We start from the raw sequence: 24256 nt of genomic DNA on the forward strand, positions 1-24256 counted from the left end.
ACAAGAGGCAGGATATTGGACTGGATGGACCCAATGGTGGTATTTTTTGTAGTACAGTAGCACCCAAAATTACCAGCTGAGATAAGGGCCCCATTGTGCTAGGCACTGTACACCCACAGTGAGAAGCAGTCCCTTCCCCAGCGAGTTAGACCAAAGGGGTAGGGGCAGAAAAAAGAAATATCCCTGTTTTACAGATGGGGAACTGAGGCACAGTGAAATGTGGTGACTTCCCAAAGTCACACAGGATGTCTGAAGCAGAGCAAAGAATAAAACTCAGATTTCCTGAGTCCCAGCCCAGGGCTTTAACCACACCACCATCTATACCTTCTCATACAATTCACCGTAGCAATTCCTATGGATCTAGTTGTTGAAAGTTTCATGAGAGACTCCTGAGTGTTTTTCTAGAATTCCCCTCCCCATTCACTGTGTAATTGCAGATCAACTGCGGGGCCTGATCCAAAGCCCCATTTAGCCTGTCAGAATGTTTCCATTCGTTACAATGGGCTATTGTGCATTAAGGCCTCTGTTTTTACTGTATTCAGTTGTTCCTGGTTGTTGTGTTTAAATGCTTACTTGTGGTCATTCGTGCAATGAAGGTACACTCGAAGCTTCTTCGGATCTGCTCCCTTCAGGCCAACTTTCAGTACCTTGGTGCCAACCAGTTTTTTGTACAGCAGAGAAAGCCAATAATCCTGTGTTGCATATAAAACAAAACATGTTTCCATATGGCAAACAAGGTATTTTAGATAAGAGGGAAATTACACTCAGACACTAGACTACAATATCACCATGCTCTGTGTCAGGGGTATCCAAAATGTTACCCTAACAAGGTCCCAATGATAACTAGCCAGGAGCTTGAGAGCCACATCCAATATGCAGGTACCAGGGCAGGCTGCAGCCTCTCATTTTTAATACCTAAGTGCAGACTCTTGAAACCACTAGATCCACCATCCAATGATGGATATTGAGCCACGCTGGGCTCGCAGTCTCCAGTGGCTGCACCTCCCACCCTCCATTAAATTGCAGAACTTGGCAAGCCATGTTAGTCACATACACGGTATGTTCTGATTGTACATTCACTCTGCTCCCACCATCAAGTTGTTGGGAGTGTGAATACTCTCATATGCAGATGATATATAATGACTACAAACCCAGTAACTGCATCTGCTAGTGCAGCTTAGAGCTAACGCAGTATATGGTGAGGGACTTTTAGTTTAATTAAGAGAGTCCCTTTTCTGCTATCTTGGTGCTTTTCCTTTTATGTTCTCTTTTGCAATGTCTTTCATATCAAATTTGTTCAAATTCACAACAAACAAAGAAAAATCCTGTTATCGATTTGCTGAGTGTAGAAGGTACAGTTAGAGCTATTTTGCTCTCCTCTCTTCATAGGTTGATAATAGGAGTCCTTCAAGTGGGAGATGCAGGTCTTGATCCTGCACAATGGTAAGCACCTTCTGCAGAGTGTTGAACGCTCTAACCTTCAACTGAAATCAACAGGAGTTGAGCTGCCCTCAGTACTTCACGGGGATGGACCCTCAATTAGCTCTAACTGTGCCTGGTTTGAACAGCTCTTTTCCAATAAAGCAGTTTTATAAATATCAGGAGATTGATTCTGAACTCGTAAAACTGAGAGAGTTAGGAGTAACTCCACTGAAGTCTCTGTAATTATCCTAATGCAAAAATGCTGTGAGATCAGCATCAGGGATTCATGTCTTTAAATTGCTGCACTGTTCCTTTTTCTAACTTGGTTTGTTTTTTTAAGAGGAGATAGCGAACACTGCAACTCGCTTTCTGCTAAATTAGCTCTGTAGTTCTAACGCCAGGGAAAACTTGGACTTTAGAAAAGCTTGGTAGATATGGCTTGGAAAACACATGGGGAAAAGACAAGTTCCATTTTAGCAGACTCGTTTCTTTCCCTATAACCATATGTATAAGGACCATATGAAGGCTGACTGGTTCCAAAATAAGCCTGTTAAATTTCCTCTGGGTCATGAAAGATATTTGCCCTGCAGAACTAAGGCTGCTGTATAGAAAAAGATCTAAATTTTCAGATGAGTGATTCACCAGCAAACCCAGAGAACTGGCTTTATTTACAATCATATACATTTCCCACTATCTACTCTAGATTACTTCTATTTTAGATTAAGGAAAACAAGAACGACAAATACTAACTCTTAAATCCCCCCACAGCCCTGCCCCCTGGGGACATCTTACAATGAGCAGGATACATAAGACAACATCATAGTTACATACACCAGTTTCCATTATAAGCCCTTTTTTCACGAATTTATAGCAGCCACAACTTGGAAGCAGATCAAGTGTGGGGAAGGTAGGAAAGAAGGATGGGAACTGTTACTCCTCCCCATATCCATGTATAATTGCAATTAGCACTAATGAGAGTTCTACACTCATAGAAAGAGAGTAGAACCTTTATAGTTAATCCAAATAAATCTGGATCCCTATGTTATAAGGAAATGAATAAGTGTATTGGTTTCTGTTGCTTTTTTATCTCAATGATTATGACTAACAGTTTTGTTCTTAAAAATAACATTCTTATGCTATTAGCTCATAAAAGTTGAAACATCTCAAATCATTAACATTTGAAAATCATTTACCACTCATTAGAGAAACCCCCAAACCAAAGCATGGACTCCTCAGAAGACTTAGGAAAGTTTGTATCTAGATCAGAACATTGTGGCTCAGGTCCGTCTCTGCTGCTCAAGCACATAATTTTTCCCCTATTTTTCTTTAGCTATTGCTTTCTTAGACTGCATGTGACCTATATTCAGAACTTAATTGATTTTAGATACATGGATACTGTGAGAGAATGTAACCCTTTGATCACACCTATTGTAATAATTTTTGTACAAGGCATGTCTTGTATGGTATCATTTGAAAACTCATGATTTGCTGGTCAGTACAGTCCTGATAAAATATGTGTGGCAACGTTGTCAGTAAAGTTATAAGAATTCCTTCTATGATGTTATTAACACATGTTCCAAACCCCCAGCCCTGCCCAAACAGAGCTTGGCAAACAGGTCTGTCCTAAACAAAGGAAGGTGTGTGCTGCTTAATTTGCATTTAAATAGTAAACAGAGTCATCAGGCAGGAAGGGAAACAAAGGAAGCTCAAACAGGTGAGAAAAAAAAAGCCAGCATAGAACATCCTTCCACATTGACTTTTCGTCTCCCATGCTCAGCTGGGAATGTTTGTCAAGAGAGGGACTGAAACTATAAAAAGGAGGGACAAACACCCCAAGGCACCCCTCTCTCTTTCCCTGCGTATCGCCTTCACTGTACCTGAATGGACAAAGGAAGTAATCGTTGGACTCTGGGGGAGGGTTCCCATCCCACAGTTTGGTCAGTAAGACTGCGGTAAGCATGTGGTGAGAAACATTGACATAGTTTGTTAAATTAGGTGTTAGTCTTATCTTTTTTCTTGTAACCATTTCTGACTTTTATACCTTATTGTACGCACTTAAAATTTCTCTCTTTGTAGTTAATAAACTTGTTTTATTGGTTTATCTAATCCAGTGTGTTTAAATTGAAGTGGCTGGGTAACTCCATCTGGGGTGACAAGTTGCATGCATATTATTCTCTTAAAGGAACAACCAACTTAATATAATTTGTACTGTCGAGGAGAGGGCTGGGCAGTGCAGGACATACATTTCCGAGGGGAAATCTGGGACTAGGGATGTGTTGGGATCACCCTACAGCATAACCAAGGCTAGTGAGAGCCAAACTGTAACCCAAGTGTGGCAGGCAGGCTGCAGTTACATACGGACACTCAGGGTGTGGCTTGCATGCTGGAAGGCTTGTTGTGAGCGGCCCAGGTGGGAGCTACTTCAGCAAGGCATCGTAAGGCACCCAAGGCTGCAGGGCAGGGGCGACACACCTGCTCATTAGTCTAGATTGTACCCTGGTATGTCACAGGCATGTATATGTGAGTCTCTTTAGGGAGGTAAAAATAGCTGGCATCTCTTTCCACATCAGGTTTAACCAGAATACAAATAGATACAATATGTATGATTATTATTAAGGCAATGCTATTGCATACGCACAGGCAAAGGTTCAAAATTTGCATCCACCAGGTGATAGGTTCCTGCTCCATAGAACACTTGTCGCATCACCACATCAATACCCATTCTGGCTGACAGTCCTAATTTGTCCAACCACCTGCCAGAGAACAGGAGACAAAAAAAGAAAAAAAAAACAGTAATGCAAACGTCGCCAAAATAAACAGGGAAAAAACTGCTCATCTAAACTACGTTACATGCCACCTCAGCTGCCTTGTATATAAAACAAGAATTAAAATCAAATGATAATACTAAGCACAAAAACCCCATGAAACTAAATCAAAATACAGAAATGGCAAGAGCGACTCTGAAAATCCATTTCACATTCCATCTGACTAGCTGTCTGAGTCTACAGTGCTGTTTCCTTAAACTCTCTTGTCACCATCTTCATCTTGAGTAAAGGAGACGAAAAGGCCCAGCATGTGATTGTGTCCTGAACAGAAGCAATAAGTTTCAGATGGAGCCTCACATGAAGAGGTCATCTTGTGCTCTAGCTTTTGACTTTCATTTGTAAAAATAATTCTCTAGATTTTTTGGTTGCTAAAACATGAACCAGAGGTGAACCAATGCAGTTATGTCTGCCTGAGTCTGCAGACTGACTGAAATTAACTTCTGAGAAAAGCGTTAACACTGTCCTTTCATTTCAATGAAGCGTTAATGTTGAAATCCAGTGGCAACAATTTAAACATCTGTGTGGTGAGTTATTTCACTGTCGTCCAAAAGAAAGAAATACAGACAAACATATGGTGAAGATCTGCTCTGTCAGTCGCATCTTATTTTGGCATCACAAGTGGAGGGTGCGCCAGCTATGCATGAAACTAGGGACAATACCAGAACTTTTTTCCCTAGTATGATAGGTATTAGTATGCTGAGACCTGTAGTTTCGCTGAGCCACACCTCCAAACATACACATGAACCATTGACCCTATAGAATGCTATGATGGTTGTACTGTGGTCTATAGACCACTCTTATTTTGGCCACCCTTTCTATACAGTGTTAGAAGTCAAGCAAACATTCTCCTGGCCAGTACTTAACATAAAAGACCATGTTTTTGGCTAGATCCCTCACATAGGGAATGTTTTGGGATCAATGTTCTCTGTTCCTGGGGCCTAACTGGCATGAGAGTGACCACCTCAGGTCTGCATGCAGAAGTGTTATGGGGCTCCGAAGACAGGGGAATGTTGCTGACATGCTGGGCATTTAATGGTGGTCGTTTAACTGGAGGAGTTCCTGAAAAACCCAGAGTCCTACAGAAAAAAAGAGTAACTATAAAGACATGCTGTTCTACTTACATAAAACCGGCAACATATGTATTAGACAGTCTGGGAGCTCCACCTCCATAGGCTGAACTGGTTTCTCCTAGCCACACCTTTTTACCAGGTACAGTTCCATCAACAATCTAGAGAATGTTGTGTCGTTAGGATAAAGAGAGGAAAGTACGTACATATATGGATCTGCCTAAATAAATAGTCACAAATTATGCGCTTTAGAACAGATCTCTAGAGAGCTCATACAACTTTCAGGGCCTCCTAATATGACTATATTTAATGAGGCAAGGCTCCATAAGAGTTCTGATGAAAAGGAGTAGGGAAAAGAAAAAAAATTTTTTTTTTAAACTCACGTATATTAAAGAATAGATTCCCAAATCTAAATTAATCAGGACCAGACTCTGCAACCCTTACACATAGTATCTTACTGTGTAAGTAGTCCTGTTGAAATCAGCAGGAGTACTCTGGGAATAAGATACTACTTAGTGTGAGTAAGGAGGCAGAATCTAGCCATACATTTCACCTCTGGGGCTATGATGGCATGAACAAATAACTATCAATTCATTTTCATGGTTTATAATATGTTAAACCTTCTACTTAGTAGATACCAAGGCCTCATATTAAAATATCTTCCTTGAGATCAAAGGTTGTTAGCACTGACAATATATGTTATATTATTTACAATGAGTACAGCATCTAAATATTGAGATTCTTTAGATGTATTGCTAGCCAACAATTTCTATTCTGGTTCTTATATGCCCATCATCATGGTAGCTGAGTGCACAGACAATTTAACATAACATTGTACCTGAAGAACATCTTTTACTGCTGTAATAAAGGTATCCAGCACTTCCGGGCTCAAGAAATCCTCTCTGGTAGCGATTCGTCCATTTACGTAGTAACTGAAAGGTTAAGAGACATCCCAACCAAGCAAAACTAAATGACGCAGCCAAAGTTACAAAACATGATTTAAAGAACTTTGTTCCCTGATATAGTTATTCATCCCACTGCTGTCTGTTCTTACAGATTTAACATCGATATTTTGCCCCTGCTATTCTTACACGTGATTTCAAGCAGGGATAAGCTCAGCCAGTAAAAAACCGCTTTGCCTACTCTTGCCTGGGCACATATGCGAGTTGCTGGCCACCATCGATTAAATCAGTATAAATCATAAAATTGTGAACAGCCCAATTTTTAAAAATCAAGATCCCAAATCATTAAATGTTTACTGACAGACAGACATGTGTGGGACCTTTATTGCTCCTTTATGATGTATAACAGTGGTTTTCAACCTTTTTTTCATTCACAGACCCCTAAACATTTTTGAATGGAGCTGCGGACCCCTTTGGAAATCTTAGACATAGTCTGTAGACCCCCAGGGATCCACGGGCCACAGGTTGAAAACCACTGATGTACAAAGATAAACAGAAAAAATACTGCAGCTGTTATTTACATTAGGTCTGTCATGTTCCAACTTCCCACTTTTAGCTGGAGGACTTCGGTGGTAACATCCCAAAAGGCTATAGCTTTCCCTGTCATCAGTTGAAGGGGGTGAGGGATGTTAAGTCAGACTTGTCTTATGGGTTTGGGAAAAATCAACATCTCAGGTTTCAACCTGTTATGGTGTTACCATTTCAGTCCTCCCCAAAATTGCTACGGCCATCCACCCACAAAAGATAGTCAAGGCCTGATTGTAATGGAGAATCAGAAAAGAAAGTATATCTGTGTGCAAGTGGAAGGAGTGGAATAGAAAGAACTTTGAGATTTCCTTTATACATTTATATGGACATGCTTTTCTTCTTGCTTTGTGCTTCACCTTTGGAAGTACATGTAAAAAACCACATAACTCTGTCCCCTACTTCACTTAGCTGCCAATCCTGAGTTCAGCATTACTGTGTTTGACCTAAAAAAGCTGACATCAAAACCAGCTGGAAGCGTGCAGAGTGCTATAAGTGTTTTGAGGACATCACTGCTACAGGGAAACAGAAACTCAAGATTTGGACAGTAAAGAAATTGATTTTTAACCTGAGATAACAAAACTAACACTGCCTTTCTTACAAATGGCTTCTCCCCATTCACACACAACCTGAATATCTAGACCTAAAATATTCCAGCAACACTCCCAACTGTAGATGAATTCTGTATCAAAATCACTTTTCTACATTAGTTGCTGGCTCTGTTATTAAGGCAGACTTGCTGCATATAGTGAAATAGTATTTATCTATCTAATTAACTTAGTGGGTTCATTTATGTAGAGTTGTATTAATTAGTTTCTTTATTTTACAAACCTTAACCAAAAAGTTTTTTTTAAATGTATTTTAATTACATTTTAAAAATACATTACAGCTGTATAATATTATGTGATAATGACCTGGGATCTTGAACAATATAGATCCAAAGTCAGGAAAGCATCTCTATTCAGGAAAGCACTTAAGCATGTGTTTAAGTCCCATTGGTGACAAAGAGACCTAAGAACATGCTTAAGGTTATGCACATTCTTAAGTGCTTTCCTAAATTAGGGTCCTATTTTATAAAGCTTTGCCCATATGTCAACACTTAAAAACAACATCACTAGAACACATACATGGGAACTGGCAATTAAGATAACATTTCTATGATTTACACACTGGGTTGGGCCCCAATCAGAGGCATGTTGTCAAACGTGAATGGGAATTTAAGCGTGCAGTTGAAGCTGTATTAATGGTAATTGCATGGGTAATTCTCAGAGTGGAAAAAGTTAGTCTTTAACCTGAAGGGGTTTTGTTTACACTAAACTTGAACAGGCAGAAGGAACGAAGAAAAATGCAGAATGTAAAGCACCAACCCATGTTGCCTGAGGCTCCTGGTACCATCCCTATTTACACACTACACTGGCGGCATTAGTTTGCGCTCTTGGTGATGGTTTCTGGAATGTTCTCTAGACTAGTTTCTCTCTGAGTGGGCTGAATTCTCAGTCACACTAACACAGCACCACTGACTATAATGAGGCAAACTGGTGCAACAGAGAATATGGCTCAGTTCCAGCACAGATCTCCTACCTACCGGGATGTTTAAAATGGCTGATGTGCTCCTTTTGTGGCAAGGGAAGGCAGGCCAATTTGACCTGGTCACTAGGTCTCACTGTCTCTAATGAGCTATTGTGTGTGATAGTCTCTGAGAGAACTCAACCCCCAAGCCTCTCAAGAGCCTCAGCAACAACTGGACAGGAGCATCCTTCTGCACCCCAGGGACTCCCAACAGTATTGACATGGGCCTTATCCTCAGGGATATGACTCTCCCCCTTCCTCTCTCTTTCAGACTTATTGTCTCTACTAGCCAAAGCCTGTGTGGCAGCCAAGGGGCAGCTGGATCATGCTTCCACTTGGGCAACAGATAAACTTCCTTGAATTGCAAATGGTGTTTTTGCAACAAACAGCGTCCATCTCTAACACTCCTCTCTCAATTGTTAAGTTAGCTGCATAATTAGTTACCCTGTGGCATTACTCTCATTTCTGACATGGCCGTTTCATCTGGGACAGTTCCTTGTGCTGTTTAGAGTGAACTGTTAGCTAGAAAGTGCAAATTACTAATCAATTTAAGACTTTCTCCTTCTCCTTTATGCCAACCCTCTCACCTCCCAGTAGGAAAGTCTATTTGGTTACAAGTTCTGTAGCATTTGTGGAGTTTTGAAATAACCTGGGCTGCTGCTCAGTCTGCATATGTCAGAGGCTGTGCCTGTCCAAATGCTACATATGCAAAAGCCCACCGGACCTTGTCTGTTGGAACAACACCCTTTCCTGGTCAGAAAAACTGCTTAACTCCTTGTATTGCTTTGAAAAAATGTACCTGCTAGGACTTCGTGGCTCCATCTTAACACGATGGAAGTCTCTCTTTTGTGACCATTGCTCACATAGGCTTAGTAATCACACGGAGCCCTGTACACAGCCACAGGAAGTAGACTCTTGGCTATCCTTACATTATAAAATGCTCAGGAATGCCACTACATCTTTCCACCTTTACTGGAGCTGCATAGCCACTGATCGTCAGTGATATGGGGACCTGGAAAGGATGGTAAAACTGGTGCGCCACGAGGCCTGTTAGATAATCCTAACATTTTAAAAATCCCTTCTCTTGATATATACTGTTTATTCAGAACAGGGAAAGGAGAGGTAAAATCATGGGGGAAACTCCATGCATGGCATTGGAGGAGTCCTGGGATACATCAGCATGGCGGGAAGGAGAAGAAATAGACTGGCATTTTGGAAAGACACACAAAACTTCCATGCAGGAATTGTCAAAAGTCTGGTACCATACAGAATCCTCATCAACACCTAACAAGCAAACCTTATAAAAAAAATCAGAAAAAAAGTCACAATCTGTGTTTACAAATGCTGCCAATTAAATCCTTCACTGATATTTTAGCACTAATAATTCACCTCCAACTACGTGCCACCCTCCCTTTTCAAACGCAAAGCCAAGAGACTTGCAGAATAACATCGTTGCAATAAGCTGTATTGCGGAATCATTTTGAAATATGAGAACCTTTAGATTAGTCAGTCTTTAAGGTCTGATCCTGAAAAACCTGCTTACTACCATGATAACCCCCCATGTTCATTTGGGTTGCAAGGTAGGGCCCTACATGATTTCTTTTGTTGTTCTTTTTATTAAAAGTAGGATATTGTTAACTCGGGGTTAGTGTAACATCGTGCTGCCAGGTGAGTCACTGGCAGTGGGGACTGAACCTGGGTCTTTTGTTTCTAGGAGCTTGTGGCTCTACTGCATGAGTTAAGACCCCACTTTGTATGCAAATTCATCCACCTCTCTCTGTGGCCTACCCACCACTCAACGGAGACAGAGTTCCACAGCGAGTGGTTGTGTGTGTGAACAGCTGTTTCAACTGATGTTTTTCTACTTGCGCCATCACGGTATTTAAAATCAATAATGTTTCACAAAAATCTGTATCTATTAATACTATAGCAACCAAATAGATACTTAATACTTACTGATGCCAGGTAACAGAATCAATTACTTTCCCTCCTGATTTCAGGAAGCTGTCAACAAACAAAAAAAACCTCCATTATTTTGTGGGGCTATGAGCACAAAACAGAGTTGCAGAAAACTAATCCTGCCTCTGAGTGATCTTGAGCAAGTCACACAACCTTTCTGAGCTTCAGTTTACCTCATCTATAAAATGGGGTTAGCAGCATTTACCTACACCAGTGGACTGTTGAGGGTTATTTAATGTTTCTGTAATACTTTGAGATTCTCACATGCAAGACACTAGTTAAAACTTTTATTTAAACAGGATTTAGTGACTACAGCAGAAGTGGATTTGGGGCTTTTTGACTGGTATCAGAAGATGTATAAAACCCTAAAGCACAAGCTTTCCATTATATCAAATGCTGCAATCTCACTGATGCTTCATGTGTTTTAGACAAACTAACCTAAATTTAAAAAATATTCATAATACCCTGCCCTACCTTCCTCCTTCCCTTGAGTTTGTTTCTAAAATTTGTTGTATGTATTATACTCAATTTATGCCACTTATTTCTGGTAATATTTTACAGTACACTAGATGGACTGAAAAACAGTTTGCAAAAATAATGAATAATAAAGCAGTAAGAGACTGACACAGCATTTGTTATTAAATCATTGCTGAAAGGTGGGGACTCACTTTTCTGGTGCTGACTGAAAAGTGTGTGGGTTAGTGAGTTTCTGTCACCCTTTAGGGCCAGAGCTTCTGCCATAAATCAGAGTAGCTCCATTTACATCAGTAGAACTGAACCAATTTATACCAGCTGGGATTTAGCTCTTATTCTCTGGCAATGCAGTTCTGATTTTAATCAGACTCCGATAGGCAGACAGTTGTTGGCTCTAGTTTTCCACAAAACTAAAACAGAATTAGTTCTCAATCAAATCTAATGTTTCAGTATCCTAACACCTTAGGCATGGTCCAACTATGGAATCATCCGATCCCTTAAATTCTCAGTCCTGTCTCCCATACACATCTGCATTCTACGCTCAGAGTACTGCCTGCGATGGCAGGTTTCTGCTTTGTTACCTCTTCAGCAACTTCTGAGTGTTTTTCCGTGGTTGACCAACATCAGGGCCATAAAGTTTTGAATTCTTGTAACTGCTGTAGTTTCGCAGAAGGTGATACAGGTGAATAAAGTCTTGCCCTAGTTGGGAACCATCAATATACATGCCAGACTTCTTCCTGAAACTGTTTGGCTCTGAAAGAAACAAACATACTTACAGACTGTTCCTCAGTAGCATTCCGGAACAAACACATGACTCATTCAAAATGTGCACAGCAGTAATAACCAACCAACTTACAGAAAGTTAACTATACAGTTGGGCAGAAAATAAGCTATGAAACAAGAGACGGGAGAGACTACTACCACGCCCTCCCAGGAAAGGATTGTTCCATATAGTATGTTTTCCAGACCTCTATCCAAATTAGTTTGAATAAGTAACGATGATGATATTCTGCACCTCTGTAGCTGCCAAAGCACTTTACAAACAGTGAATTGATTTAAAACAATTCAAGCGATAGGTCTTCCACTGCTTCTCTGAGCATGATTAAGATCTCACCCTTTCCCCCATAAAACACGCCCTCATTTGGATTTTTATCAAACAGAGCCATTCCTGAGAATTTTTCATTGTAGAAATTAATGGCCATTGCCATGTGGTAGTAAATATTTCCGGTCTTACCTTGCTCTCTCCCATTTCCTGGCCTGCTACGCTTCTCTTCTCAGCCCCAGAGAACCTCCCCACATCTTCTGTTATTAGAGACTTCTTTCTTGTCACCTGAATCCAGAGTCTCTTCTCCTGTTCCTTCCTAGTATAGCCTACTGCTAACCAACTCATTCCCAAACCCGGTATACAAATGCTCTTTCCCGCTACTGCATTACCAGAAATCCCCTCCCACTGAGCCAATGCCCCCTGGTCGCTGTCGCCGACACCCTGCTTTTCCTGACCCCAGCACAGCAAATTAGAGGGAGCATTCTCCCACTGTAGCTCTCTAATGGATTGCAGTTATTGATGTTCAGAATAAGAACATCTAAGAGCTGCCATCCTGGGTCAGACCAATGGTCTATCTAGCTCAGTATCCTGTCTCCAACAGTGGCCAGTACCATTATGGATCTATATGGCTCCGACTGCCACAAAGTGTTACTTGGATATCCCAAAATTGAGATTCATCCCATCTCTAGTTGTGGAATAATCTGACAACAATAAAGATGGAATTTTAATAGATCAGTTCACAAAACAGTGAGAGAGAGTCAGGCACAAAAATCTGCCATTGTTTGACAGGGTTTCTGCAGCCAAGAGTTTTCTGCAATTTTGCAGCCGTGGAATGTACAAAATACTGTGGCCCCTTTTTGATCCAAGCAGCTACTCAGGGTTCAGGGTCCTGGGGATGTCCCAGTTGTGAGCAGAAATTGGTGAGTGGGGTATTTTCTTTGATGCAATCTTGTTTATTTACAAGGAACATACAAAGTCCTGCTTCTCCGAATGCAGGAGGAACCAATAACAAAAGGAGCAGTGTCTTAGCTTACAGCCCCAGGGCTCTTTACCCAACAGACTCAAAAGCTCTCTCTAGCTTTCGCTAGGGTCACACTGTGCTCACCGGCTACCGCTTGGTTTTCTTGCTTTTTGCCTCTGCCTCCCTCTCTGTTCTGTCCCCCGTTTCTGTGAATTCTCCCTTCCCTCAAAACACACTCCCCTACCCAAATACTCAGCAAAAGCACTCAGGTCTGGTCTACACTACAGAGGTAGGTCGACCCAGGATATCTTATGTCGACCTAACTATGGAAGCGTCTACACTTAAATTTTGCTCCTGCCGACGTAACTGCCCCACTACGCCAACGTCACTCTACCTCCATGAGGGGCATACAGTCAAGGTCAATGTAGTTAGGTCGACGCAGTGTCAGTGTAGACACTGCATTGCTTATGTCAAATGTTACTGTCTTTCAGGAGTCATTGCACAATACCCCACACTGACAGTACAATCGATACAAGTGCTCCTGGTGAGGACGTGCACCTCTGACACAAGGAGCAAAGCACAGACACGCACAAGCAATGTCATTACTGCAGCGACTGTATGCCAATGTAAGCTAGGTTGACTTAATTTTGTAGTGTAGACATGGCCTCAGTCCAAACTCCCAGGCAGGTTCACAACCTCTTTGAGTCTCAGGTGAAGAGGTGATTAACTCTTCCTTGTGTTAAATGTCGGGTGAGCTCACATCAAATCCCAGAGATTTGTGATCGATGTAGTCACCAGTACCTCTCAGCATAACAATATCTACTATGACTACCCTAACACTAACACACACACCACCTCTCACGCTCTGCACTTACCATTCCCAAGTTCCCAAGACATGTTGTAATGTTGGGAAGCACAATAATCCAAGAGCAACTGAGCATTTGAACTATCCCACTGCAAGCCACCTTTTCGAAGTAAGGCATTAAGGCCAAAGATCAGATCCAGCTTTGAACACTTTGCAAAGCTATACAGAATGTCCACCGTACTTTCTGTAAGAAGAAAGGAGGGGGGGGGAATGAATTATTTTCTTCAAAGTTCTGAAGTGCCAATTGACTTAGAACAAATATACAGCCTACTCATTGTGGTGATCATTCGTTTGATTAGTGCTGAAGATGTATGTAGCATGTACAGCCCCACTGATTTTACAATCTCAAAGCCTTATCCTGTAAGATGCTGAGCATCCTCTCAACTCCCATTGCAACTGACAAAATATTAAATCAGAAAACAGACACTAGTGGTAACATTTTCAGTCACACCTCAGTGGCAAACTTTCAGATTTGTTGTAGCCACGTTGGTCCCTGGACACTAGAGAGACAGGGTGGGTGAGGTAATACCTTTTATTGAACCACCTCTGTTGGTGAAAGAGAGAAACTTTCAAGTTCACGTAGCGCTCCAGACCTGAAGGAGAGCTCTGTGTGACTCGAAACTTTGTGTCTCTCACCAACAGAAGTTGGTCCAATAAAAGGTATTACCTCACCCACCTTGTCTATTTAAACTTTCAAAGGCATTTAGGAGCCCAATGGTCAAAGTCTCTTTTGAAAATGGGACTTGTGTGCTTTTGAAAATTGTGAACTCAAATAGGTTTGCAACCTCCCAGTTGCAAGTCAGAGCACAAGAGTGACCTTCCAGTTAACAGGTATTGTCACAAACATCTTACTTGTAATGGTGGTGTTTTTGTATTTTTTCCAGTACTGTTCCTTAAAGAGTAGCTTCTCCTGGATAGGCCACTGAGATAGTAGTAGCTCCTCCACAGCAGTAGGAATAGATCTTACTCCACAAATACCTGTAGGCCAAAAAAACCCACATGTCATAATAATAAACTTTTCATAGTATTGTGCTTAGGTTACAATAAATGGAGGATTGTATCCCACATACATTTGTACAGAGCTGCTCATTCATGCATTTCTGTAGGCTGAATCCTCCTGCTGAGTTCAATACATTAAACGTTAGAAAGGAGAATGACTGGGTTGATATTTCCACCTTCTAAAACCAAATAAAGCCAGGTGTCTTTTCAACATCTAAAAATATTTAGCATTTACAGTGACGGCACTCACCGTGTTTCTCCTGGTTTTAAGATTTTTGCCCGTTCTAACAAAAGTATTCCCATTATGGGACAGCACTTAAAGAAAAGATGTGCTTTGCACATATTTAAGACATTTAGAGTGGGGACCGACTGACTGTGTTGGAATATGGTGAGTTTGGATTATGGGTGGCTATAATTTGGTAGATTGTTTAATTATTACTGGAGGCAGTTCTCTGAGTTATCATGCTAATGTCTTTAAATCTTGTATGCAAAGCAACTAGACAGACAATGTACCATTTGAATAAAGAACCACAGTGCAGGAAGATGGCAAAGTCAGCAGCTCTCATTGTACAAAACAGGAAAAACCCATTTCCTGCTTGAGGCAGTGAGAACTGCTGATCTCATTACAAGAGTGGTGAGAAAAAGGTCTTGGCAGAAGTTCTGGAAATGTTAAGTTTGTTCTTCAGGCAATATTTTAAAAAGAATGACTGAACCCATAAACCACACACCAACACTGTCGGACAGTAAACTGAGGAGGATGTACGTTCATAAGCACCGCAAGAGAGCAGGACAAAGTACAGGAAATATTTCAATTTAACACCACCCACTAGTACCATTGTACAGATTGCTTTGTCAAGGCTTTTCATCAGTGAACTCAACTTTAGAAGGGTATAAATTCTCAGTGAAATTCATCAGATGTTAAAACTTGGCATACGCATGCCATCTGTCTAGAAGCAAAGTGTGGGATTTTTTTTTTTTAAAAACCTATCCACACTATTTAAATATAAGGGTGGGATTTTCTAGAGCATTCAATGTTATCCTTACTCTGCTCCCCTTAAAGTTAGTGGGAGTAAACCATGGAACATCTAGTGAGTCACTGCCCCCTAAGATCTTTCTCCAGAGGGACAACTTTGGTTCATTTCATGTCACTGGAAGCTGACAGAGTGGATGACAAACCTGGACATTGATCTTTAAAGTTGCTTTTCAAGTTGCCCTAAGAAAGAAGAAAACCATTGTCTTCAATGAGAGTGGAAATAAGCCAAAACTGAGTGCTTTTGCAAATCCTCCGCAAGAAGGTAAAGCGGAATAATCTCCTCTCTTCTACCTAATTATTTTTGTCAGTTAGCGCTTTATTTTTAGGATGTAGCTGCAATTTCCCAGCTCCTGTTGGTGAAAGCAGAGGCTGGGAACGCTGTTCTGATGACATCATATGGAACAGCAACCCAGTAGAAAGGTGGATTTCCCAATTGTTAGGTGGGGATTCTGCCTGTAAAGTGACCGGTTTTCCACCCTGCATCTCAATTGTTGGTTTTTGTACTCTGGTACCAGTCAGAACGTGCTAGGCTCTGATCACACAAACAGGCCCTGCCAGAGCTCATAATGTAAAGAAACCCAAGGAGCCAGCTGATGGGGCCAGGGAGACCGGCAGACTGTGAAGTACTGGGGCAGTGGTAAGAGAAGAGACAGAGCAGAATGGAAGGGGTAGGAGGGAAGATGCTTCTAAAGACCCATGCAGAGAAGAATCTTCTAAACAGCCCTTGGCCACTAAGTTGGAGGCTTCACTTAGTGGTGCCTCTAGGGCAGGCTCCACTCATCTGTGCTGTCCTCTCCCAGCAGCTAGGAGCTAGTCCTCCAGGACATGGGACATGCCTGTTAACCTCAGGCGAGTCTACTGACATGTAAGCATGGAGTGGAATGCTTTGCCCTGTATTTACTGTATCTGCAGCATACTTTAAAGCATTTTAAATTTTAATCAATTTAAATCAAAGACATGTTCATGGTTAACATGTTGCCATCTGTCTTACCTTGATTCACCTGTGGTTCCCAAAAGTCTCTCTCGTCTAAAGTTGAATCCTTCTCTGGATCAAAGATCAGGAAGTCGGTCCTGGTGCCACCAAATCTCAAGAAGCCTGGAGACAAACCTCTTGCTAAGGTGCGCAGTTTGGGAGAGCTGGGGAAGGGATTATTGAGAAATGGAACAAACATTTTCATCACAGTCAAGCACACCGTAATTAGTTGTAGAGATGGGTCTGAACATCAGAAACATTCAAATCCAGATGCAAATTTTGCAGCATGTGGCCTCAGGGGGTGTGGGGATTGCAGGAATTCCCCTCCCTTTCCTCTCTTTATACCTCTCCTTAACCATGTCACTCTTTGCCTCCTATTACACCCAGAGGCTGAGTGTGTTACCTCCAGCACTCTCAGATCCATACTTCAGTCCCCTGCATCATATAGTAGGGCTGCCACTAGATCATAGGATTGGCAGATTTCTAACTAAGTCAGAAATGATTTTGTAGGTCAGGCAGCTGCTCTCCAGGGAAAGTCCTCACTTCTGATGGAAATGGTCAATGACACAACTGGGAGTATCCTTTGCAAATGAAGGATTTTTTCTATTTTCTTGTGGTTTTCCCCACCTTCCCTCTCCAAAAATTCCAACAATTGGAAGTGATGACAGAGCTTTAATATCATGTTTGAATGCTGGGGGGAATATATGTACCCATATTTCATTTCTTCTGCCCCTGCGTCTCTCTTTCTGAAATAAGGAAACATTGCAACCAGCACTGCTCCTCTTCAGTCTGACCTTGCGGCAGAGACAACAATGTTCTACTTCACCGATGCTATCTCTGTTATGGAACAACTGTGCAGGAGATTATCAGCCGCCAATTACTTCCTCTTTGTGGCAGAGCCTGAATCATGAACTCTGATAGACATTTTTCATTCCACTTTCACTTTGCTGTTGAATGTCAGAGAGGTTAGAAGTGCACTAGGCAGGTTGAAGATACCTTCCCCCTCCCCCGCCCCGCTGCCCCCACTTGCTGCTGGGTGCATTTTCAGTAGAAAAAGGGTGACTGCATGAGCAACTGGCTCCCGGCCAGGGGTGGGCAAACTACGGCCCACGGGCCTGATCCGACCCGCCAACTATTTTAAGCCAGCCCTCGAGCTCCCTCTGGGGAGCAGGGTCTGGGGCTTGCCCCGCTCTGGCGCTCCAGCTGGGGAGCAGGGTCAGGGGCCGCTCCACGTGGCTCCCAGAAGCAGCGGCATGTCCCCCCTCCGGCTCCTACGTGGAGGGGCAGCAGGGCCGTCCTTACCCATACGCAAGCTACGCAGCTGTGTGCTCCAGCAGCCAGCCCGATCCCCCGGCTGGCTGAGCCGGCCAGGAAAGCTGCCCCCGCTCCCGCCCACTCCATCCCTTCCCCATAGCCCCTGCCCCTGCTCTGCCCCACCCCTGCTCCATCCCAGCCCCACCCCCACTCCGCCCCTTCCCCTGAGCTACGTCCTGGGGGACTGCCGCAGGGGTCAGGCGCGCCCTGCACTCACTGGGCAGTGGGAAGTGGAGCGATCAGGCCCCAGCCCGCTCCATTGGCTCCTAGCCATGCCACTGGTGAGGGCTGGGGGCGGTTCCTCCCTGCCCCCCAAGTCCCAAGGCTGGGAGCCAGGGGAGCAGAGTGGGCTGGGGCCGGGTCACTCCACCTCCTGCCGCCCCGTGAGTGTGGGGGTTGGGCTCACCCTGCACTCACCAGGTGGCAGGAAGTGGAGCGACCCGGACCCAACCCATTCTGCTGGCTCGTGCTGGGGGGCAGGCCCCTCCAGAGGCCTGGGGACACCACCCCCTGCAGAGGCCTGGGGCCAGCCTCCCCCCCCCCACAGAGGGGCTGCGTAGGGCACCACAATGTCTAGGGATGGCCCTTAGGGGCATCTAGGGGTCTCCGCTCTGCACCCTGTCCCCGCCCCAAGCACTGCCCCCACAGCTCCCATTGGCCAGGAACTGCAGCCAATGGGAGCTGCAGAGGCGGTGCCTGTAGACGGGGCAGCGTGCAGAGCTGCCTGGGCACGGCTCTGTGTAGGAGCTGGAGTGGGGACATGCCCGCTGCTTCCGGGAGCTGCTTGAGGTAAATTCCGTCCAGAGCCTGCACCCCTGAGCCTCTCCCATGCCCCAACCCCCTGCCCCAGCCCTGATCCTGCCCTCCGAACCCCTCAATCCCAACCCAGAGCACCCTCTTGCACCCCAAACCCCTCAGCCCCACCCCAGAGCCCACACCCCCAGCTGAAGTCTGCACCCCCTTCCCACATCCCAAACCCCTGCCCCAGCCCTGATCCCCCTCCCATCCTCCAAACCCCTCAGTCCTAGCCCAGAGCACCCTCCTATGCCCAAACTCCTCATCTCCAGCCCCACCCCAGAGCCCTCACCCCAACCCTAATTTCATGAGCGTTCATGGCCCGCCATACAATTTCCATACACAGATGTGCCCCTTGGGCCAAAAAGTTTGCCCCCCCCCCTGCTCCAGGCTCTTATTCCCAGAGCTCAGGCAGTGGAAGAGAAGGGCAGATTTTCTTTGCGGCTAGCTAGAAGGAAGACTCCCACATGATGGGAGACCATCTCCAGTAGCCAAGCAACAGGAGGGATCCCCAAAAATGGCAAGGCCCAAGCCGAGAGAGAAGAAAGTGTTTAACAAGTGAAACATTAACACATTAATCCTCAACACCCCTGTGAGATGAGGGTAAAACTGAGACCTGGCAAAGGAAAATGCAACGGAAGGGCCAGGAAAAAAGAAAAGAAAAGAAAGAGTGGGGCAGGGTGAGGGGAGAGAAAGGGAAACACAGGAATGGGGACTAAGAGTAAGGGAATGTAGAGAACAGAAGCAAGACAAGCAGGATGAAGGCAGCTGCAGGAAAGAGGAAGTCAAAAGATGAGGAAAGAGATAAAAGGGATAGAAAACAGGTGGTAAAAAAGAAAAGATCTGTGGACACAGGAGAAGTAAAAGTGGGGGGGGGAGAAGAAAGACAGAGAATCAAAACAGAAAGGAAACAGGAGAGAGGAAAAACTCTGGTGAAGATTAAACATGGGTTGGTTTCTTTGGTGTATTTCCTTAGAAGGGCTCCGGCTGAGGGAGGACTGCATTTTCCAGCAGGTGCAGATTCAGCCTCAGGCAGTGACAGAGCCTCCTCCACTTGTTTCACTCCACTTTAAGCAAAAGACAGAAGTGGGAGGAGAGTCCAAAGCTGCACCGGGATTGGGAGATCAGCTCACTTCATGACCCTGCTCAGTGGAGGAGCTAGAAGGCTGTGAGTTCAGGAGCCTCCGCTTCCTCTGTGTTGTGGTGTTTGGCCCTCATCTGACCCTTGGTAGCTGTGCTGCTCTCCTCTCCTGGGATTACACCTGTGCTCCTGTCATTGCACCTCAGCCCTACCTTTTTCTCCACTCCGTTCTCCTGCTCTCTTTAATTCAGTTTAAAAAAATCCTGTGGATTTTGTGCTGCTGAAAGCTGTTGCAGCTACAGCCCTGCAGAACAAAGCACCTTGTTTATCCTCAAACCAAGTACAGGATGGGCAACTCTCCTGTGAACTCCCTCCACCCTGCGTTCCTGCCAATGGGTATGTCTACACAGCAACAATACACCCATGACTGGCCCGTGTCAGCTGACTCAGGCTCATGGGGCTCAGGCTGGGAGGCTATAAAACTGCAGGGTAGAGGTCCTGGCCCAGAAGACCCCATAAGCATCTTGGTATAAAGAGCGGAGCCTGAACTGACATAGGGCCTTGTCCTTTTTCATTCAGCAAGTGGACAGGCTCTCCTGTCCCAGGGTACCCCAAGCCTTGCGGAAGGGTTGGAAAGACTGGAGGCGAGTAGGGCCCCACAGGTGACCTCTGCTAAACTTTTAGCAGGCGGGTAGGAACCTCTGTTGTTTTTGACCTGTTTCCTCTGGCATGTTATTACATCAGGAATAAAGGTGCTTGCTTAGAGGGAGCTGGGCGGTAGCTGGTGACCACTGGCACCCCGCTGTGCCTAGCCCTGGGAGAGAAAGCACAGCCCAGGCACTGGCCATGGGGCAGACTGGGGCTACCACAGGCTGAGGCAGGGAGCTGGGCAGCCTGTCAGTCCCTGGCCGCAGAGAGCAGGGCAGGGTCCCCTGGACACCGGGCTGGGAGGGACTCCCTGGCTGGGAGGGGGGGTGGCAGGATTTGGGAGGCTGTTTGGGGGACGGGGGGGAGGACGGACTCTGGCCACCCTCTGACTTCCCCGGGCTGGCGGCTGCAGAAGCGGAGAGTCACAGCCCCCCCCCGCTGGCCCCGTCTTTTAACGGAGGGGGGAGGCAGCCGCGGGGTGACCCCAGGGCGGGCCGGTCACTTACCCCAGGATGGGGATGAACCTGGGGTCCGCGGCCAGGCTGGCGTCGATGGTGAGGGAGAGGAAAGCCGGGCTCACCTCCCGCGCCGGCTCGCCGCGCAGCTCGGCGCTCAGCACCGCCACCGCGGAGCCCGCCGCCGCCGCCGCCTCGCGGGCCAGCAGCGGCAGCCCGAGCAGCAGCAGCCCGAGCAGCATCCTCGCCCCGCCGGCTCCTGGCTACAGCCGCTGCCTCCGCCGCCCGGCGCAGCTCCCCGCCCGCGGGGCGGCCCCCAGCCCTCCCACTAGCGGCCGGGCGGAGCCGGGCCGAGCCCGAGCCCTGCCCCTGCCGAGGGAAGGTCGGGCTGGGCCGGGCCGGGAGCCCCCACGTGGCGCTCCCTGGCCGCGCTCTGCCCCGGCCCCCCGGCAGCAGCAGCAGCAGCACTCGTGGCATACGCCGCTCTCTGCCCCCCGGGCCCGCCCGCCCAGGTGCGTTGCAAACGGGATCGATCTCCGGAGCGGTTCGGACCCTGCCCGCCAGTACCACTGTGCGTAGCCCCCCTGGCCCGAGCGCTGCCCTTCGGAAGCCAGGCCTCGTCCCAGCCTTCAGCTCCCAAGGAAGTTCCTGGGCCCGAGACCTTTTGAAATAAGCCGTAGCTCGCACCTGCACCTGCCCTGCCGGAATTCAGCCCTTCTTGGAGCAGAGGCAGGAAAGCGGCAGGCCTCGGGCTGGCACAAGCCTTCACATGTTCCTAGTCAGCAACAGAGCAAACTAACAGACGTGTTGTGACAGCCTGTGTCAAATCCAGTGCTCTCCCAGCACAAGATCCTTAATGGCTCTCCTGTCTTCCCTGGTAGTTAGGTTAGTACTATGGTTCCAACTTAAGGGAGCCCATTAATTTTGTATGGATACACGGGGCAGGAGTGAGACAGCCCGTGCTGAATATCTGCCAGAGTCATTCACATTCTAGTAGTTGATTGGAATGTGGTAAGGGTTACCTAATGAATGAATCAGTGGAGCACAGGACAATTATTACAGCAAATGCAAAATTAAAGTCATTAGCACAGGTACAGAAGAGGCGACTATTTGAGTTTGGTTATGGCTTGTCAGTGTTTGTATCCAGATCTACCCTGTGCCTTGCTGTGGAAGTGCTCACAAAACTCTTAGATTCTTTGTACTCTTGCCAGCACTGTTCTCTATATTTCCCTACCTCACCTAGTCACACTATTTACCTTCCAGCTGAGCTGAGTGATTGTCAGATTACACATTGAATCCAAATGTTGTGGACTTTGGCTATGCAAGTCCCAGGCTCCATTGTACTTTTAGTAGCCCACAAAACCTTGATGGTGAAGGCTGCCGGACTCAAGTGATAGGGCTCATTATAACAATTTACTGTACTTGTCATTTTCAACTTGCTTTGCAAACTTCTTAATGTTCACAACTGGGAGACAGGTCTGGTGGCACTAGCCCCTTTTTCTAGATGAAAAAAAAAAAGCACAGCAGAGTATGTGATTTACCCAAGGTTACAGGCATCAGTGTCAACCAGGATTAGACCTCCTGAGTGCCTTCAGCCTAGTCCCATTCTCAGGTCTCTTCTCATTTCCCCAGAGGAACCCATGACTGTGTGAGAGGTATTTCGTTTCTTGGAAGGGGTAATCATGGTATTGCATAGTCAAAGCATTTCACGCTATTGGTCGTGTGGTCATTACAATCAACTATTTCTTAAAACTAGTGTGAGGTAAAGATAAAACATTCTAGGAAATCAAATAGCGCTAAGAGGAAGTGCAGACTTATCCAGGGAAACGAGGTGGACCACTCTGACTGCAGTTCTGTTTCTTGTAAACTGAAAATGTATAATGCAAAGCCAGAAAAACGCCTGTATATTATGGAACTTAAAAGAGTAAAGATTTTCAACCCATGAAAGTCAGGAAATTCCAGTGGCCTTTCCCACACAGTATTAACTGAATCACACTGAACTGTATTAGAACACACTGTCCTATTTGACAGGTTAGTGGCTGACTGTGTACTGTAGTGTATTCCTGCACAGAAAGCTTTGGTAAGGTGAAACTCAGATTGCAGAACTATAGCTCAGATTTATTTATTCCCCCCTCAAACAAGAATTAGAAACCCAGAAACAGTCAAGGTTGCATTTTCAAAAGAGCCCCCCAAATTACCTTAACACTGCCGCAGATGCCAGCTGGCCATCGGCCCTTCATCAACAGGGTATTGAACATGTGCACAACAAAACATTGGTTTTCTAACTAATTTAATTCACACATTGTCAATACCAAATAACCTTTACACGTTGCATATGAGTGCTCCAACTTCACCATTTGAGCATTTAGGGGTCTATACATTTGAATGACATAATTGGCAGGCATATGTAAACATAAGATCTGAAGATCCTTCAACACCTCATAGGACTGGGCCCTTAATGAAGAGCAGTGAATGACTATTCACACTTATTTGTCTGATCAATAAGCTGAAGGACAGCATGATCAACTTCAGGGGTTCCCGAACTTTTTACTAATGTGACCTACCAGCTGCATTTAATCTTTTATGGGGACCACAATTACATATGTAATGTGTGTATTTAACTACTATTTTCTATGTTTTAAATCCAGTAACTGTGCAATGGCAATATTGATTTTGTATTATCTTCATACAAACATTACAGTATTGGATACACTGCTCCCTCTGCCTGATGCCCAAGCCCAGTGGAAGTGAGAGTGCAGGGTAAGGAGTGAGGTGACCCACACCTAGACTCTTCCCACAACCCACCTTTGGAGAAACAAGTGTAGTGGAAAGGGCACTGAACCAGGACTGGGAGACCTAAGTTCTATTCCCAGTGATGCCACTACCCTGCCATGTGAACTTGGGCAGGTTATTTCACTTCTCTGTGCTTTGGTTTCCCTTACCACGCATTGTTTGTCTAGACTGTAAGCAATTGGGGTCAGGCATAATTTTTAATGCTTAGCACAATGGGTCCCAGGATTTGGTAGAAAATATTGCTACTATAATGCAAATAATTAAGTAAAAGCAGCACTGTCACTACATGGTTCTGGTTAAAGTTTGTGTCATCACTGATACTTCAGACTCTGAGATGAATAAGAGCCTCTAACCACCAGCACAACATTCTATTTTATTATTTTTAAGTAGAAAGTACCAAGTGACCTTCTATTCTGGCTTGCACAAAACACACACCAGCTGTGACCATGGAAGCCCACAACCAAAACATCCCTACAGTTGCAGTTTACATA

At 45.0% G+C, this 24256-nt stretch overlaps 1 protein-coding gene across 1 annotated transcript in view; it reads right to left on the minus strand.

The window, feature by feature from the left end:
* Nucleotides 1–21214, minus strand: part of HPSE (heparanase) — a 25095-nt gene extending 3881 nt beyond the window's left edge. Inside the window, exons 1-10 of the mRNA XM_045019086.1 lie at nt 21024–21214; nt 16698–16843; nt 14527–14652; nt 13685–13858; nt 11385–11556; nt 10327–10374; nt 6153–6246; nt 5369–5475; nt 4061–4175; nt 574–692 (exon numbers count right to left, since the gene is read on the minus strand). Of these exons, the coding sequence (XP_044875021.1) occupies nt 574–692; nt 4061–4175; nt 5369–5475; nt 6153–6246; nt 10327–10374; nt 11385–11556; nt 13685–13858; nt 14527–14652; nt 16698–16843; nt 21024–21214 (1292 nt within the window). The remainder of the gene's footprint in view (nt 1–573; nt 693–4060; nt 4176–5368; nt 5476–6152; nt 6247–10326; nt 10375–11384; nt 11557–13684; nt 13859–14526; nt 14653–16697; nt 16844–21023) is intronic.
* Nucleotides 21215–24256: the final 3042 nt, after the last annotated feature.

Source organism: Mauremys mutica, chromosome 5 (assembly GCF_020497125.1).
Source record: "Mauremys mutica isolate MM-2020 ecotype Southern chromosome 5, ASM2049712v1, whole genome shotgun sequence".
In the NCBI taxonomy this organism is placed as follows: Eukaryota; Metazoa; Chordata; order Testudines; family Geoemydidae; genus Mauremys; species Mauremys mutica.